The sequence below is a fragment of the Cinclus cinclus genome, chromosome Z, assembly GCF_963662255.1.
Source record: "Cinclus cinclus chromosome Z, bCinCin1.1, whole genome shotgun sequence".
Taxonomy (NCBI): domain Eukaryota; kingdom Metazoa; phylum Chordata; class Aves; order Passeriformes; family Cinclidae; genus Cinclus; species Cinclus cinclus.
This window is the reverse complement of record NC_085084.1, coordinates 37,917,066-37,929,844: the sequence shown is the minus strand read 5'-3', so window position 1 is coordinate 37,929,844 and position 12,779 is coordinate 37,917,066. Positions and strand designations below refer to the sequence as shown.

The window sequence follows — 12,779 nt, the reverse complement described above, 5'->3', positions numbered from 1 at the left end:
GCCACGCTGGAGGGGCAGGACGAAAACTGCAAAGTCCAGCCAGAGGAGAAATGGGTGCCAAGGCTCTGGCTCCATGGCTTTCTTCCGGCTCTCACTGCACCCGGCTCCAGCTGCAGGCCGGGGGTTCTCCCTCTGCCTTGCCCAGCACACAAAGCCGTGGGGGGCTCTCCCAAACCGGGCCCAGCTGCCTCCCCCCAGGCCGTGAGGGCGGCCGGGCGGGCTCGGCCACCCCAGGGCTGCTCCCAGCCGGGGCAGGGCAGGGCCCCGCCGAGCCACGGCCGCACCGGGAAAAGGCGAGGATCCCAGCAATGGGCCTCTCCTCCTCTTGACCACTGGGGCCCCTGCTTAAAGACGGGGCCCAGCAGCCTCTGGAGCTTGGCCCTGTGCCTGGCCCGGGCCCCATACTAGAAGGGACCGGTGCTAGGCCAATGCCACACCTTAAGAGGCCGAAAATGCAAGAGAGCGTTCCCGGGGCTTACCTGCTTCAAATGTGATGCACGGAGCAAACCGACTTTTCCAATTCTTTTCTCAGGCTGTCAACAACTAAACCAGCCTCCAATTGGTCCCATCAATCCACAGAGGAAGTTCTCATGGGGAAAAACTTGCTAGTGGGCCCGCCCGCCAGGGTAAAACCAGCACACAAGGGGAGGCAGGTGTTTCACATCTCCAGGACATCAGGGACCCCTCAAGCCTCACAGTGACTTGAGAAGACAAATGCCATCACTCCAAACATCCTTCCTCCTGCTGGTACCCAGCTTGAAATACTGAGCAGCATGTGGGATGGTCAGGAATATCTCTTTGGCCACTTTGGGTCCCCTGCCCTGGCTGTGTCTCCTGCCAGCCTCGTGTGCAGCATGACCCCAGGGAGCTCTGTCTGGGCAGCTCCTTCCCTAGTGCGGGGTGCCCAGCTGACACAGCCCTTGGCTCTCACAGATCCAAACTGCAGAACTTTTCATCCCTCATCTTGGCCTCAGTTCCCGTAGGAGAACGCATGTTCCTGCTGGACACTCACCTGCGCCTGAGCCTGTGGAGAAGCCTGGCTGCCTTCCTCTCTGCCCAGGGCAGCACAGACACTCCCAAACTTTCCCAGCAGCTGCCACACAACCACGGCCACAGCGGCGTGCCCAGCAGTGACACCCCTGCTCTGCTCTGTTTTGCCCTCTTCTGCTCCTCTATTCACAGCTAAAAGCCTGTATCTCCACAAGGAGGTTTGTTCTGGAGGAAGACCTCCACCCACTTCCAAACTGACTCCCAAACCCCATCCCTCTATCTTCCCATGCTTTAGAAACACCTGACCATTCAGACTCAAATTTACAGCTTATTCACAGAAGAAAGGGAAGCTTCCAACACAGTGATGGTTTTACAGTATTTATTTTGACTATCAGCCTAAACTATCTACAAACTACAATCTACAAACTACTCCTTCCACCCTACAAACTCAAAAGAACAACAAACAACAACGGCCTCTTGCACGGCTAGAATCTTCTGTCAGCCATAAACTGCTGCGCTGCCATGATCAGAGGCGTCAGGCTGGAGGTCGGCTTGGCTGAAGTTATAAACGGATGCTGCCCAAAGAGAAAAAGAACAAATGAACTTCTGCTTTCCTCACAGGCTGAAGCAGCCTTTCTCTGGCTACCAGAGACACAGAGAAACGAGGGCAGTCTGTGCACCTCTGTCTCCCTGTCCAGGACTTTCCTGCCACAGGCAAACATGGCTTCCAATTCCACAAATGCATGAAGCCAGAGGTCTGCAGCTTAAGGAGATTTAGTCTAATTGTCATTGCAAGGCTCCTTCCAAGCCATGGCAGGCCGGGATTCTCCTTGTTTTTCCTTTGGAAAGCCCCCAGAATGGAGATTCTTAGGAGCGGGGCCCACCTGACGCCTTGGACTTGAGCAGAGGAGGAGCCCCTGGCAGTGGGTAGCTGGCACAGCCTGTAGCTGCTCTGCCTTTTACCTGCAGAAGTTCCTGGGCAGACCAGCGCCTGTCCTCGTCTGTCTCCAGGCAGCAGTGCAGAAAGTCTCGCAACCAAGCCGACTGCTGCCTGGGCTTCTGCAGCTTCGGGGTGCCCCCGGTGCTGATCAGCTGTCGAGCCTAGAGAAGAAGGCAACGCCACACTCCACCTGTCTCCTTCGCACCCAAAACTGCTCACCCACACCCCGCTGGCCAAGCTGCACTCTCACAAGTGGCCCTTTCCTCCCCGCCAGAGGCTGCGACATGCCTTTCCCACCCCAACCAACTGAACCCAAAGCCAGAGGCAACCACAGCCAGTCCAATGTGCAAAAGCTCCTGCCTTCAGCCCTGATTTCATGGGCTGATTGGGAATCAGGAGCAAATCCATCAGCAAAAGCACACTCGGCTTCTCCGAGGACTGACACCAGCTCTACCGCCGCTTTGGAAGAGGGACTTTGGTCTAACTCTACTCTTCCCAAGGATTCTTCCGTAACATGCAGCTTGGCGCTGCTCACTGCTCCCTTAGGCAAAGCTGCCAGCAAGCAAATGGCATCAGCGTACTTTGGGCCGTTCCTAATTCAAGGGCAAGGGGAATAATACAGGGCAAGAAGCACAAGAGACTATGCAGCCCGGGAGCTATGGTCTTCAGGTGTTACCAAGCTTGGCAGGCAGAAGAACGGGGGCAGATTTTCTTAGAGGGACAGGAGCATCTGAGAGAAGTTGCAGCGCACCGTGCGGGAGGTTTCCATCAGGTAAGGAGGAGCTCCTTCCACCATCTCCATCCCCACGATGCCAAAGGACCAGATGTCCACTTTGGGGCCGTAGGGCTTCCTGGTGAAAATTTCAGGCGCCATCCAGTAAGTAGTCCCGACAGCCGATCTGCGTTTGCTCTGCTCAGCCGTGAGCTGAGCAGCGAGGCCAAAATCAGCTGAGGAGAAAAAACACACTCGGATCAAGCCAGCGTGAAGTAGGAAAGCAAAGAGAAGAAGTCCCCACTCTCCCAGTGCCCAAGAAGGCAGTGTGGAATCCAAAGGGAATGCAAACGGGAATGGCATGCTGGCATTCCTAACAGCTGCAGCTGAGGAAATAGCAGATGGGCCACTTAGCAAAAGCCCCCCGTTTCACACAGTGGCTTTTAGTTCCCTGAAGCTCCAGACTGAAACTGCCTTGCTTGCGTGAGGGCACACACAGCCCAAAGCCCCTCCTGACACCTTCTTCCCTGCCACACCGCCCTGCACCTTGTGGCTGTGCTCTGCGCTTGCAGCAGGGCAGCCTGCACTGCCACAGGCACCACTCTTGGGCAACTGGAAGTCACTCAAATGCACCCCCAGCCCACAGCCCACCACGGCTGGGCCTGCCCTTAACAACACCCACCCAGCTTGACAGATCCATCCAAGCCCAGGAGAATGTTGTGGCTTTTGATGTCTCGGTGGACCACTTGCTTGCAGTGAAGGAAATCCAGGCCTTGCAGGCACTGAGGGAGGAAAAACAAACAGGAGATCTGACTTCGTCCCTCATGCAGTGCAGTGGCACATCTGCAAGACTGACTTGCTGGGGGACGCCGAGCCATGGCAGGCAAGGCTGAGGGGAGGGCAAGAGCTTGCTGCTTCAACATGACGACAGCAGGGCCTTTCTAAGAGAGGGTGTATTCGCTTTGAAAGAGAAAGGGCAATGCTTTTTCTGGCCAGTGCCCTGCAAACACAGACTGAAGGAGCACCGCTGCAGTGCCTGTGCTCTCTCCAGCCAGATGACAGCAAATGCCTTTGCAAATGCCCCTTTGGGTGCAAAGCTCTCCTTGGAGGCTGAGCTCTGGCAGAGTCCTGTGAGTGTCTCTTTGTCTTTGCCACTCGGTTGACACTGTGCCAGCAGCACGGCTGCTCTTACAGGGAAGGAATGCAGCACACACAGGCAGCAGGCAAGTGTTTGCAGAGGCCAACGCAAACAAACGCACTAGAAGAAGGGCCCGCACCTTGGCAGGCCCTCCAGATGCACTTGCCCCCGCTCTGCCAGTCACAAGAGATAGGCAGAAAGGAAGCTCGGAAGATGAAATCAATCCTCCCCTTCCCACCCATTCCACCCAAGCCATGGCAAGCACCAACGCAATCCCATACCTCGCGGGAGACAGCTGCTATCTCTCCTTCTGCCATTTGGATCTCCCTAATGACATCGTGCAAAGACCCTCCGTCCATGTATTCCATCACGAGCCAGAGTTCCTCGTGCACCAGGTAGCTGAAAGGAGGAAACAACCACCTGCAGGTGAACGCGTGCGCTTGCGTGACCTGATGGACCCTTTTGTCCGTGTCTCTCTCTGAGGAAGACAGGACGAAGGGAATAGGCATTCACAAGGCTCTACAGGGCTTGAACTCTGTGCAGTAGAAAAGACTGCTTGGTATGCACAGCTGTGCAACAGGCCATGGGAAATACCATCTCCAGTGCTTTGTCAGAACTCAAGAACCTTGGGGGAAAAATCAAACACCAAACCCAACAGGACAATGGGCACGGAGGGCAGGAACTTGGAGGCTGCTGACGCAGTAAAATTGGGCCGAGACCTGCTCTTTGAAAGCGCACTTCAAACTAGATATGCCGCAAAAGATAAATGCAGCCCCCATGCAAACTCCTCCAAGATGCTGTGGATCAGCCCAGAAAGGGGAAGGAATTAACAGCTCCACCCTCTGCCAGCAACCAAAGGAGTGCTTGAACCTCTGGCTTGCAGCACGTCAGTGACCCTTCACGGCAGAAGAGCAGAACCACTCACCTGTCTACATAGTTCACCACATTGGCGTTCTTATTGTCCCGCATGACCTGGATTTCATTCACGCACAGTTCGTTGCTCTTCACTTGCAACAGACTGATTTTCTTTATGGCCACCTAAAACGACATGCAAACCATGGATCAAAGAAGTCGATGGCACAGGAACACAAGGCCAACAGGGACACTGTGATTTTGGGATGATACAGCTGCGCTGTGCCAAAATGCCTTGGGACTGGACATCAGAGGAACCGGAAGCTGAGCTTGCAAGAGCCCTTTACACTGCTTCCTTGGTCGCCACTCCCAGGACACACAGCCAGAAACCCTTTGCCTTGCAAACCTGGCAGAAACACAGTCTCAACTCTCCAGCTCAAAGCTCTAACCACCCTCGCTGCACCCACATTCTTCCCCCAGGGCCTCACTTTATCATCCCCATTTTGAATTCACGCACCACTTGCAAGCAGGAAACAACTTAGGCCTAGGAAAAATGGAGCAAAACTCCTGGGAAAGCTTGGCCATTTCTAGGGGGCTTGATCATTACTCCGGTGGCCACCGGCATTCTTCACTGCACAACAACAGGGCAAACCCTTACAGATATGACAGATAAAATGCCGCCCTACAAACATCCTGACCGTCCCCCCCAGCCCACCCCACACCCCCCAGAGAAATAAAAACCGACAGATTTTATGGAAAAATTGTTGTCATGATGAGAACATCATTAAGGACACATCAAAAAAAAACAAGGCTAGCACATCCTCACTTCAGCAATTTTCCATTTGTTCTGCTAAAATGCTTTTTAGCCCACCAGTGACATTTGCAATTCCTGACTGATTCTAAAAAGAAATAGCTCATGCCTTGATCCTCTAGCGATACACACCAGGCTCTGAGCAGGGCTTAGGCCCTCGAGAGACTCCTTGCAGACCTCTCTCTCTAAGCACAGTTCCCAAGGGCAGTACTGCACGTGCCTAAGGAACTACCATCAAAATTCCCATGGATTTGCTGACAGCGCGAAAGGAGAACTCGTGAACCGCGAGCCAAAGCCCCAAAGGGCACCGCCATTCTCTAAGACACCGCCTTGCCACTAAGAACCAGCTAGCGTGTCCTCCTCAGAAAGACAGCCCTTGGCCTCCTTGCATTGCTTGCGGCAGCTCAGAAGGACACAGTCTGTCCCCACTGGGCTTGGCAGGCAGACCCTGCTCTGCACTTCAGTTGCCTTTGCAGCAAAGCTCTAGTGGCGACCCAAAGCTCAGGCACAGCTCACAGCACAGGGGAGGGCACTCGAGAGCTGCACAAGCTGCAGCACCGCTTGACACTTACCTCTTCTCCTGTGGCAGTCTCCACTGCCGTGCACACAGTGCCAAAACCCCTAGAAACAAAACAGCAGCAGAGAAAGGAGAAGTCCTTTAGTCCCTGCAGAAGCCAGACACTGTGGCCCAAGGAGGAAAAAGAGGCCAGGGACAAACAGCAAATGCACCGCGACACATTCTGCTCTGGCTCCTTTCCCCCTTTCTCTTTCTGTGTCCGTGCGTGTCTGTGATTTTTCCAGACACACACACACACACACACACACACATGGCCGTTGGGCCTGCTCACAATTCTCCTTGCAGTGGATGTGCCACACTCAGGCACCTCCACACAGGCCTTCTGAGAAGCCTGAAGCCATGTCACAGACATCAGAAGAAAACCTCTCAACACACATCCTTTCTGCAGCTGACAAGGAAAGTAGTCTCCAGCCACAGCTGCAGCCACAGGCAGAGCAGGCACAGGTCTCCACTGCTGCACACACAAATGGAGAAGTGCTCAAAGCAGAAGATCCTCAGACAGCTGCCTTCTGGCTCCAGAGCCATGGGCAGCTGCTTCTCTTGGGTGCAGCAGACACAGGAAGCACTCTACTTTTCAGGGGACTTCTTCTACATTTGGCTCCTCCCAGAGGAAATGTTGCAAATCAATCCCACTGACAGTCCGCAGAGCTGGCTTTCAGTAGGGAATAGCTTGGTGCTTTCTTTGCAGGAAAGGCCGCAACCCCACGGGATCCACGAGGGCTCTCCCCTCAGGCACTCGATGCCTTTTCCTCTAGAGTGCATTGGCATTGGACACGGGCCTGAAGCTTTGGCTTTTGCCACCTCAGCTACAAAAGAGAGCTGCTTCTTTTGTGTCTGCTTTTGGCTTCTAGACTAGCTAGGTGGTCATCCTGACCACTGAACCTTGTTTTCAGCAAAACGCTGGAACAAAGCTTCCTGAGAGCTGTTCCCTGACAGCCCGCAGCTGCTACCTTGACCTTGGAGGCAATGAAGCTTTTCCTCCTTTCATTGCCACGGATCCTGTATCCTTTTGGGACACAGAGAAATGATTTGTCCCAAGAAAAGCGGCAAGAGGGGGAAAGACACTTGAGGGACAGGAGATGTGCCAGGTGCTGCTCCTTGCTGCAGAAAGGACCATTCCAGCATCCAGGTGTCTTTGCCATGCCTTCAGACCACAGCTATCAATGCTGACCAAAACTGAGACATAGCAGCGTCTCAGCGCAGCGTCTGCACAGCTTTGCAGCTTGCCTGACATCACTCCGGCGACAGGTGACAGCAGCAAAGTACACAGCCCCTCCCTTTGAAGAAGCACCTGTGGCTGCACTCACCCTTTGCCAATAATTTCCAGTTCTGTATATTTAGCCTCCGGATCTCCTTCGCTCACCAGCGTCCCTGTAAAAACCCAAAGGAAAGATGCTCACTTCAAAACTGAGATGCCAGCCTGCAGCAGATCACCAAGGCAGCCCCACTCTCTGGCACACTGGGCCCTTTCAACTCCCTCACTGGACAAACAACAACACCATTGCCGCACCAGCACCACCAGCAGCACCACCAAAACAACAGCAGCAGGACAAGCAGCTCTGCAGCACATACGGTCTGCACTAAACTAGAAGCCTAAACTAAAATCTAAGCACGTGGAGAAACAGTCCAAGGACACAGAGATCAGAAGGCCACGACCAAGACAAGTGAGTGTGGTCTATAAAACCCAAACCTTTCTGTTCTTGGCCATGAACACTCTGCGCCATTCAACAAAAGCTGGCATCCTTGCAAGCAGCAAAGGCACCTTGGCTTCTGCAATCAATTTGTATCAACAGCTGCCCGCTCCAGAAGCGGAAGAATAGTGCCCAGTGCTTCCAGCAGAGGCATGATCTCCGCCTTGAAGCAGCACTTTACCTAAACAATGCCTTTCTGGCTTGCAAGAGCAGCAGCAGCAGCTGATGTTGCAACCTATTGCCATGGGCCTTAACAGTGAGGTTCCTCAGCCTTCAGGAGAGGCTATGATCTGAAGATGACCTTGGCTGTGCCCCACAGGAGCTGGGCCCCACAGGAGCTCCCTGAAGTCGCCTCATTCACAAGGTCCCGGCCTCCTGCTCAGCCACAAACCATCTCTCTTTTGCCTTTTGTACTGAGGCAAGCTCAGGCAAAGCCAAAGCACGCCAGGCTGCCCTCAGAGGCAGCAGCAAGAGCCCGCTGTTCCTTCAGCACCTCCAAGCACAACAACAGCTCCTGTGTGGAGGCCGCAGCAGCCGACACTCAGCCCAGCAGGAACTGCAGGTGGGACAGCTCACGCTGACACACGATCACACAGGGCACTGCTCCAGCACACAGGCATCACAAAGGACATACTCAGCAGGGCCAGGCACTCGTCCTCTGTCCTCTCTCTAAGCAGCTGCTCCATGCTGCCCGAGGAACTACTTGTGCTCCAGGTGCACGAGCTGCTCGCGCTTGACTTTCCAGCTTGGGGACAGGAGGCTTCTTCAGAGCCGGCAGCTGCAGCTCGTGCCGGCGCCAGGCCAGAGGAAGTGGAGCTCTGGGACAAGAAACAAATTTGGGTCAGAAACACGCCTGCCACAGATGCCCCTCCAATCCCATTTCAAATGCAAGCCCCTTGGAAGATGCTGCTGGCCACATCCTGGGCTCTTCACCTCTCGGCTTTTGCTGCCCCCTTCTCTCACACAAGGCGCAAATTCCAAAGGCTGCTTTTACCCGATGCACAACATGACCCCAAAGACACCGCTGACCAAAGCAGGCGCTTACTGATGTTGGCTGCTCAGGCCGTGGGCTGACAGCAGGGACAGGTTCATTAGCACCTTCCTCCTCTTCAGCCTCTTCCTTGACTCCACGTTCAGCAAGAGCAGGGGCTGGTGCTGCCCTTGGGCTCTGGGCACAGACAGCAGCGGGAGGGACAGGAAAGAACCTGTCATTCAGAACCTGACAGATATTCAGCTACAGGCCCCTGCTGCAGCTTAGCTGCTCCTTGAGCTCCCCACAGCTGCTGATGAGCAGGGCCAGGTCCCTCCAGGGGACAGTGGCTCCTCCATATCCTGCAAGGCTGTCAAGTGCATCTTTGCACGGCTCTCCTCACCAGAGATAGGGAGCCTGCACAGACACTGGCCACCAAGGGCCTCACTTGTACCCCAGCAACATCCAAAGACACCCTAATGCTACCTCATGTCTCCTGCTAAGAGGAATTCACAGCCCCTATCAGAGTGGTGGGGAACGGATGCCTAAATGTCCAAGTTCCACACCCCTTTCCCAGGGGTGAAACACTCTGCAAGTGCCAGAAAGATTCCAGCCCTCAGCATCTTCAACTACGCAGGGGAGGTGCTGTCTGATCAAAAACTTCCAGCTCTCCTTTGCTCCAGCCACAGGGCCACTCCCAGCTGCCACTTACTGATGCTGGATGCTCAGGCCCCACAGTAGCAGCAGCTGCAGCTTGGTGGGCATCTTCCTCCCCTTTGGCCTCTTCTTCAGGAAGATGCGCAGCCGCAGGAGGCTCTGAGGTTGCTTTTGGGCTCTGCAGACAGACAGCAATGGGAGGGACAGGCAACCTTCTTGATATTCAGCTCTAGAACCCAGATGCACTAAGGAGGAATCATCTGGATTCTAAGTTGCTCAGCCTCCAGCTAATTGCACCAATCAGAGCAGACTGCGCTCTCTTGCACAGGAGAAATTCCATCATGCATTCAAGCAACGAGCAACCCCACTTTCCACTGCTTAAAAGCTCTGAAATGGAACTGGGCAAAACAGACACACATCCTCCACACATTGCTGCTGCTGCTGCTGCTGCTGCTGCTGCTGCAGAGAGCCCGCACTGTACTTTCATTCATCCAAGCAGGCTGGCACTGGACTGCAGCAGGCCCAGCTCACAGCTTGCTCCACAGCTGTCCAATGCTACCAACGCCAAAGGCTCCTTTCCCACTCACCCAAGGGCTGGATTCTCTCCAGGCACGGGCGATGTGACCTGCAACACACAAAGGAAAAAGAACCCCATGCTGTGAGAAAACTGCCCGCTCTGGGAAAACCCACCAAAAAGTCAACCCAAAGCCAGAGCATATTGCTTTCACTCCATGCCTCCAGCAGCAAGCCTCGTGTCACACAGCAAGCAAGACAACAGCACAAAGGATTGCCTCGTGTCTGTCTTTTGTCCTCTTTGGCCACTCAAGCCCCAGAAACCTGAGGCCCATGAAGTCCAAGTTCTGAAACAGTCATTGTTTCTGCCCTGCCCCACCCAGCAGGAGCTACAGCTCGTCTCCTTCCTGTATTTCAGTTTTCTGAAGAGATGCATGCGTCAGTTGCTACGAGCTTGCTGAAAACCTTTGCCCCGTAACACTTCAGCCCAAGCCCTTTAGCCATGGTGGCAGTTCTAATGTGACGCAGCACAGCAGCACCTCCTGTGCCCAGCAGCATACAGGAACTTGTCTGAAATGTCTATTTCAAGGGCCTTTCCCAAGCTGATTCTGTGATTTCCTCACAGAGGGAAGGGCTCTTTCAGCACACAGGAACTGTCAAGTCCCACACACATGTGCTGGGATGGGGGAATGCAGACAAGAAGAGGCTTCCCCTGAGTCCTGGAGAGCAGCGCAGTTTTTCCAAGCGCTCCTTCTAAGCTCTCCCTGTCTTCCCCTCTTAGAAGTTGTCATTCTTGAGCCAGCAAACGCAGGAGATTCCAGACTCCACTGCCACAGGCCATGCCGTGTGGGGAGAAGAAGCCCAGCAGGCTACATTACAAATGCAGCCCACGCCCCGCTGGCTAGAGACACCCCCTTGTCAGCTGCAGCTGCTGACAGCAGCTTTACCCAACAAAAGGCCTCTTCATGGCCTTTGGCCTTCCATCTGCTGCACCGAATAGAAGCGCCTACTTACGTGCCAGGTGGGTGAAAAAGTAGCCAGAATAAGCCACGGTAAAAGCCGTGCAAACTGCAGCACACACTCTCTCCATGGCGGGAGCTATGCTGCTCAAGTCGGCACCAGACAGCACTTGTGGGGACAAACAAAAATCCTGCGAGAGCTCTCAGGGTGCAGCTGGCTGTCAGAGACCTCATCGATCAGCAGGTTGCACCTGCAGGGAGCATGCCAAAGAGCTGCTCTGCCCACTGAGGCCTCCCGTGCCTGGGCACAGCAACTTTGCCTTGACAGCGCTGGGATGCGGCCGCTGACATCACAATAGCAGCTGCTCTAGGCTGCCTTGTGAAGTCACACCGAGAAGCACACCTTCTCACTTCAGCTAAGGCCAAAAGGCACCTGCAAAGTTCTCCTCTGCTACAAAGCAACACAAAAAGCCCGCCTAGTCCATAAGCTGTTGCTCAAGGCATCTGGGAGTAACACCAAGAACACAGGAAGCCCTTGTAGCCCACGCTGAGAAGCTGAACATGGAGGAGGGACCATGATGATGTGAGGAGAAACCAAAAAAGAGAACAGCACCTTTGGCCACTCATTGTCCTGTGTTAAATCATGAGGCTTGATGCAGGTGGGGCTCTAAAAGGCAGCATCAATGGAAATCCCCCCTTCAATGCCAGCTGTGGGACAAAACCTCAGGAAGGCCTTTCAGAGCCCTTCTTCCTCACTTGTTTGCTGCAGAACAAGGTGGGACACAGGCCTAAAAAGGTACATTGATGAAAACATGGAAAGCTAAGCAACACATGCACTAAAATCACATCATCCTCCTGCTGCACTGCTGTGGCATTTCCAAGGAGACTCGGCCATCTGAGGTGCACCTCAGGGAGCTTCCCTGGGCAAACGTGTGCCTCAGAGGGAGCTGCCTGCTGCAGATGGGAAGGAAGGAAGAAAGGAAGGAAAAGAAAGAAAGAAAGGAAGGAAGGAAGGAAGGAAAAGAAAGAAAAGAAAGAAAGAGAGAAAGAAAGAAAGAGAGAAAGAAAGAAAAAGAAAGAAAGAAAGAAAGAGAATAGAAGGTACCAGCATCATCGCTGTGGGCCGAGTCCCAAAGTGCTGGAAGGAGTAAAGCAGTGCGCCCAAGTGGGCTGGTCCCAGAGAAACTGAAGTTTTGAGGCAGAGACCAAATAGATCACGTGCTGGAGCAGCTACGGGAAGGCAGGCTGAGGAAAACAGAAAAACCACCGCCATTCCAAAACGTGGATGCTTCCTTCTCCCTCCTCCTCTTGCATTCCAACCTCTTTTGCTCTATTTGCCATGTTGTGGTTTAAGCCCAGGCAGCAAGCAAGTGCCACACACAGCCATTCTCACTCGATGCCCGGTCACCAGCAGGCTGGCCTGTGCAGAGAATTGGAAGGGTAGAAGCTGGAAAATTGCCAGGTGCAGAAAACAATTGAGCTGCATAGGGAATGCAGAAGCCTCATGCATAGGCCAAGAAACCCCTTTGAACTCATTCCCCATTTCCCAAGGGGAGGCAGGTGTTTCACATCTCCAGGACATCAGGGACCCCTCAAGCCTCACAGTGACTTGAGAAGACAAATGCCATCACTCCAAACATCCTTCCTCCTGCAGGCACCCAGCTTGAAATACTGAACAGCATGTGGGATGGTCAGGAATATCTCTTTGGCCACTTTGGGTCCCCTGCCCTGGCTGTGTCTCCTGCCAGCCTCGTGTGCAGCATGACCCCAGGGAGCTCTGTCTGGGCAGCTCCTTCCCTAGTGCGGGGTGCCCAGCTGACACAGCCCTTGGCTCACACAGATCCAAACTGCAGAACTTTTCATCCCTCATCTTGGCCTCAGTTCCCGTAGCAGAACTCGTGTTCCCACCGTATCGGAAAAATAATATTAGGAGAAATGGGGCAACTGAGAGACTGGATAAAAAGTGCTT

General features: G+C 54.0%; 1 protein-coding gene across 1 annotated transcript; it reads right to left on the bottom strand.

Annotated features, from left to right (window-relative positions):
* Positions 1-1,475: 1,475 nt before the first annotated feature.
* Positions 1,476-10,941, bottom strand: LOC134056931 (serine/threonine-protein kinase PAK 3-like). The gene is made up of 11 exons (XM_062513891.1): positions 10,866-10,941; positions 9,870-9,963; positions 8,450-8,529; positions 7,328-7,391; positions 6,016-6,064; positions 4,706-4,818; positions 4,062-4,179; positions 3,325-3,424; positions 2,682-2,878; positions 1,954-2,091; positions 1,476-1,565 (listed from the first exon to the last, which is right to left on the bottom strand). Exons 1-11 carry the CDS (start codon positions 10,939-10,941, stop codon positions 1,476-1,478), a joined length of 1,119 nt encoding a protein of 372 aa, XP_062369875.1.
* Positions 10,942-12,779: the final 1,838 nt, after the last annotated feature.

Bases quoted from the DNA above. Each gene is read 5' to 3' on its own strand.
- LOC134056931 (XM_062513891.1), bottom strand. From the start codon at position 10,941: ATGGAGAGAGTGTGTGCTGCAGTTTGCACGGCTTTTACCGTGGCTTAT. The intron at 7,392-8,449 runs GTCAAGCGCGAG...GGGTTTTTACAG, and splicing joins TCCTGTCCCCAAGCTGGAAA to GGACGCTGGTGAGCGAAGGA. The intron at 1,566-1,953 runs GTAAAAGGCAGA...CTCTTTGGGCAG, and splicing joins CTGCCCAGGAACTTCTGCAG to CATCCGTTTATAACTTCAGC.